A 5,948-nucleotide genomic window follows, 5' to 3' on the forward strand; every position below is an offset into this window, starting at 1 on the left:
AAGACATGACAGGATGAAAAGAAAACTGGCCCAAAATCAGTTGTTGCGGTCACTCAGTACAAGTGAGCACTGACAGGGCACCCTGAGAAGAGGAAACCCCAGGATGGCATGGTCCGAACTAAACATATTGGTGTGAACACACAGATCTATTTCTTTTCAGGACTGGTAAAACATCTTGTTTTTGGAATTCACATGTACAAACATGTTTGTGTATATATATGTACAGATTTCGATTATGCATAGTTATCCAGTGGGTTTCAGAGGTAATAACATATCAGGACCCCAAACCAAAACATCTGTATGCCTCTCTGTACTTTTCATAATGTAAAAAAGAGATTTTGCCAACCGAACTATATTACAATTCCTTCTAAACAGTTTAAAAAACCAAAGACCATGTTAATGACATTATGACATCATAGTAGTACAGACATATTATTATGGCGTTAACCCTACTAAATAATTTAACAGCATTGTTAACTCTCCTGCCAGGCCTGTCATTGTGATGTCACAATTTTAGCTTTTTACAGTTACAGAATGATCAAATCACTGCTGCCTTTCAAATGAAATCGGACAATCCATATTGAGTGTCACTCTCCGAGATGAAATATATTAACATTCAATATATTTTCTTAGAACATTGTTGCTCTATATATTAAAATGATTATATAAAAATGTCAGTATGTATGCCACTTGCATTTTATGCATATACAGTCTACATACAGGTATTTACGTTACCTATATGGACTTTTAAGTTCTTTAATTGGTTTTCACTTTGATCCAAAGCCCTTTTGGTAAAAAAAAATGTTAAAAAACAGTGCAGTTAATTACTCAATATGGTTGTATTGCCTCTGGGCTGCTCTCTTGATTTCATTCCATTTCTAAAGACAGATTTATTTGATGCATTAGCTCTGTTACTGCACATTAAGCACATATGTCAGTGGTTGCATTGCACAAGCATTAGAAATCGCATGTTGTGTTTTAAGGGGATTAGTTTACTAGTATTTGCATGCACCACTTGATTTCAGAGTCTAATGTTTGTCATTTAATAGCATTAAAGGGGTTGGGGTAAACCTTCCCTGTTCTGGGGGACTTGTGGTTTGTTTTTAAAACCACCCCGGTCTTCTAAGATCAGGACCGTCGGGCTCGACACCTGAGGCCCTGAAACATCTCATTTGGCATTTGTCAGATACATCTGAGCAACATTCTACCTAACATGCACTGATTCTACATTAATAGGTCTGATCTCTGCTATAGCATAGCAGAGTACTCTGGTTGTTTAAAGATATGTGATCTCCAACTGGTTAAAATAATATATAAAAAAAAAAACAATAATAAAAATAAAAACAGTAGTAGTAGCATTCAAATAAATCATCTTCAAACATTGCCAAATGTTAAAACATCATCTTAAATATAATAAATATAATGCCAATGATACGGAGTGAAGGTAATTGAAATGAACGGCAGGCCTCACTGATGTTTATTCTAAAAGCTACATTGTGATAGTGTCAGTGAATCTATCACATCGTGTTGTTTGTTTGTCAGTTCTTTAAAACTAGTGAGGTTGGAAGGGTTAGAAGAGTCATCCTTGGTTTGTTCCGCTCAGTAGTGCATAAGTGTGCTAAGACAACAAATCCAAATGTGCAAAACGGCATAATACAGCCCATTTGGAACAATGTGAACATCTCCATAGTGCAATCTGCATTAAGAACTGGTTTAGTTTACATTAATCACATTCTAAAGTAGATATAAAGGTGACTGACTATTCAGCTTTAGTAACTCTTTTGGCAACTTTTCTTAAATCAAAGGGACCATTATGAATTATATCCAATCAAGTTCATCCCATTACTAGGGATTTAGATCATCCGTATATATAGCATTAATTTGGCACAAATCTGCAGTACCAGTATTCCCCTAGTCTTCATTGGGGAACTCATAGTGTATTGGCATGTGTAATATTGCTCCATTCTGGAGTCCAATATTCATCTGCCACATCTGAGGAGCGGGAACATCAGGTGCGCAGTGGGCGAGGATGGCCAGCAGAGAATTAAAGCCTTTGTGCAAACAGCACGCCATTAAGAAAATAATTTGCCTTGTCTTGAATCCAAGGTTACATAGATAATTGAGGTTAAAGGTCAGAAAGAAATTAAATCTAATTTAGAGCGGTACAAAATCCAATCTTCCAAACTACAGATTAGGATATTAAAACCCTACATGTACAAGGCTGAATTGACTGTTCAGCGGCACAGCAGAGAAAATATCTTCTGCAGGTAACGTAAAATGTTTCCCAGGGTATTATTAAAGTCGCGCTCCTGCAAAAACTGCATTGAATAAATGCCCCTTAGATGCTAACAAACGTGATCAAAGTCACGGAGGGCACTAAGAAATAAAATAGGCACTAAGCAACTTTAACCATTCAGTAAACGTATAAAGGTCAAGGCTACAAACCAAGGAATGACCCCTTCACCCTTCACTTACAGGTATCAGGGTGAGATTGTGAAAAATGTGGACCTGAACACAGGGAGATGACACAAAAAAAAAGAAGAGTGTGATAAAACAAGTAAAGTCAACTCAAGTATTTCCAGTAAATGTTGCTGTGAGACTGGGCATACAGTACGTGTGTATGTGTGTGTGTGGTGTTAGCACTGATGTAACATTTGATATGCTGCATAGTCTGCAATAGAGTAATAAGTTGAAAGTTGGTGGTGCATACATCATTTCTGCACCGGTGGTCTTTGTTTGTATCACCAGCAAAATTGAGAAGAGACAAACCGTAATTAGTTTTCACAAAAGCCATGCTATTTTGTGCCACAAATTTTAGATTATGTGATACGTTAAATCTTGCTTTTCGAGAGCCAATCATTTGAGGGCTCAATCATGTCTTTCACTGTTCAGCTACAACTAAATTTAGAGGTTATAAATGCTTTAAATGCTGGTGAACATATGACATCAAATAATGTCAGACCTCATATGTGTGTGTGCGCCTATAAAATGTGTAGGTCTCAAACCCAAAAAAATTAGATTTGTTTGAGCTAGCAGGTCTAAACAGTGCCATGCACAGACAATGTTTATGCAAACACGGATATGTACATTCTGGCTACTGACGGCACAAACAAGCATGTGTGTCAAAGCTGGCACTGGTGTCTCCTAAAAAACATGTAAAACACTTCTTATAGACTTTCGTGCACACATTTATATACAAAGCACAACAGCCTCACCCCACCCCAAACCATTCTTTGCCCAATTACGTCGCATTCCCAAACATGTCATTACTAAAAGAGGTCCTCACGCCCTATTACCCATGATTCCAGACTAGCAGGGGCTACTGTCAGTCTGAGGGACAGTGATACGTGTTGATCCATAGTAAGTCGTCCAGCACCCCCCAGTGTAGGTACAGTATGGACACTACCACCAGCACATGCATGATCTGATGGCTGTTGCACCAGTAGTCAAAGAGGCCCGGGCGGAACCGCTCGGGGATTCGTGTGATATTGATGACACCGCCCAACACCGCTAGTGCATCCATGGTGAGAAAGTGACGCAGTGAGGTGGGACTCCCTCCGCCCACACCTATCCAGCGCAGAAGGAAAAACGAGAAGCGGAAAAGTGCCTGCCAGGCGAAGGAACGCAGACGCCGCACTCTGCTGCGTGCTGTGATGGCACAGTAGATGGCGTAACTGGATAGCAGGATGTAAATCAGCAGAGCCACTGTGCGGGTGAAGGGGTAGCAGAGAAGAGTGCTGTACACGATGGGCAGAGCTCCTGTGAATCAAAGCACAGTGTTACTATGATGAAAAGCTTTTGTGGCCTAATATGCAACTGTACAGCTCACATCATTCAATCAGAATCTCAATGAATCAGAAGAATCAGAATGAGCTTTATTGCCAGGTATGTTTTCACATACGAGGAATTTGTTTTCATGACAGAAGCTTCCGCAGTGCAACAGAATGAAAGCAACAGAACAAAAACACAGATAATAAAAAGAAGAATAAAAATATAAAAATATAAAATAAAAATAAAAATACAAAAAAATAAAAATAATAGAACAAGTAAATAAGGAATAACAATATAAAAATTTACAATTGTATGTGCAGGTATATTACAATAGACAGTTTTGTATGTACAGGTATATTATGTGCAAATTTGAGGTGTAGACTAAGACGGAGGTGGGCACGGAGAGCTGAGTTAGTTTGGGCAGGAGGAGGTTTGGGATGATAGTGTTAAAGGCCGAGCTGAAGTCCACAAACAGGATCCTCACATAAGACATTCAAGTATTCACCAAACATTCAAGTATGTTTGGTGAGCGGGTACAAAATTCTACAAAGAAAAGGGTGGATTGCTTTACGGCAGCAACAAATGCATGTGTACAGCTATCCACTGTAATCACTACAGTGATATAATTACAACAGTCACTTAACTGTACAGAGCTCCAAAAATACACAAAACTACATATAGTTGCTTTAACGCATTTGCTTACCACTGTACACTGTATAAAAAAAAATAAAATAAAAAAAAATAAAAAAAAAAATATATTACATACATATACATATATAAAGGCAGCTGTGGTTGACAGCAATGTTTCAGGATGACATTTGGGTGCCAATATATATTACGGATCATAACCGTATATTTTATTTTCTGATATAATGACAATGTTTCAGCCTACTTGAACAACCATAATCTGCAAAAAAAAAGAGATAAAAACAGAAGGCCACATAAATTATGTCAGTATTTATAGACGGTGCACAGTTTGTGCCATACACACACTAAACTAATAAAAAAAACTAATGTACAAAATTGATAACAAAAATATTAAGAAACTATGTAAATAAATAAAAAGAAAAACTACAATATATTCAGAGGGGATGTCCATGCACAGACTTCTGGGAATGTCCTTTACTTTTTTCACAGTAAACTGTAAGCTACAATTGTAATAACTATGTTACTGCAAACATATGTGCATTTTCTTCAAGACTTTAATCATAAATTATATTATATTGTGTACTTCAGAAAAAAAACTAAAGCAAAATTATATAATGTGCTGTTAAATTTATTATAATTTTTGATGTATACGGTCAGGTAACTTTGAGTTAACCAAATATATGTTTTTACTGTTTAATTTTTATATTCTATCAATTAACATTATTAACATATTTACAAGAATACATCTTTTGCACTGAGAAAGTATAAATCCTAGAATATTAGAACATTACCACAACAAGTAATTTTTCCTAATGTAATTAACACTATCCTCAAAACCACTTGTCTCATCAAGCATAATTCACTTTTACAATAAATCAAATTAGTCAAAATGTCCTTTTTTGACATTCTACAAAATGTTCCTTTGTTTTCCAAATAAATGGTGGATAATTATAAAAACTAAGAAAAAGCACTTTAACATTACAAATGAGATCTTTATCAAACAAACCAAGAGACAAAGGAAGTGCTGTGAAACAGCCTTGTCACTGCTGCTTTACATGTGAACAGAGAAGACTGTCAGGTTGTCAGATAAGACTGTCCATATCTCTTGTTTTCTCTTTGCTTCTTTATTTCATTGTTACAACACTATTTTCTTGTACAACACTTCTCCTTTGGCAAAATGTTGCAACAGCCTGAACGATGACTACATACAGTTGTGGTCAGAATTATTGGCACCCTTGGTAAATATGATCAAAGAAGGCTGTATATAAATGTAAATAAATCTGCATTGTTAATCATTTTGATCTTTTATTTTAAAAATGCACATAAATCTAACCTTTCATTGGAGAATAAGAATTTAAAATGGGGGGAAATATCATTATGACATAAATGTTTTTTCTTGCCCATTATAAGATTTCTAACCGAGTCGGTCACTTTTTGATTTTTTATCTGTTGGTATTTGATTTGAATCAAAGATGCCATGTATCTAAACAAGATGTCCAGGACCTCCAGCAGAAATATAGGCCCACAAC

General features: G+C 36.3%; 1 protein-coding gene across 1 annotated transcript in view; it reads right to left on the minus strand.

Moving 5' to 3' along the window:
• Positions 1-1,814: 1,814 nt before the first annotated feature.
• paqr4a (progestin and adipoQ receptor family member IVa) overlaps positions 1,815-5,948 on the minus strand; it is an 11,251-nt gene continuing 7,117 nt past the window's right edge. The window contains exon 3 of the mRNA XM_016544349.1: positions 1,815-3,759. Within this exon, the coding sequence (XP_016399835.1) occupies positions 3,326-3,759 (434 nt within the window). The 3' untranslated portion in view covers positions 1,815-3,325. The remainder of the gene's footprint in view (positions 3,760-5,948) is intronic.

The sequence above is a fragment of the Sinocyclocheilus rhinocerous genome, unplaced genomic scaffold (genome assembly GCF_001515625.1).
Source record: "Sinocyclocheilus rhinocerous isolate Xijiao unplaced genomic scaffold, SAMN03320098_v1.1 scaffold220, whole genome shotgun sequence".
Classification (NCBI taxonomy): domain Eukaryota; kingdom Metazoa; phylum Chordata; class Actinopteri; order Cypriniformes; family Cyprinidae; genus Sinocyclocheilus; species Sinocyclocheilus rhinocerous.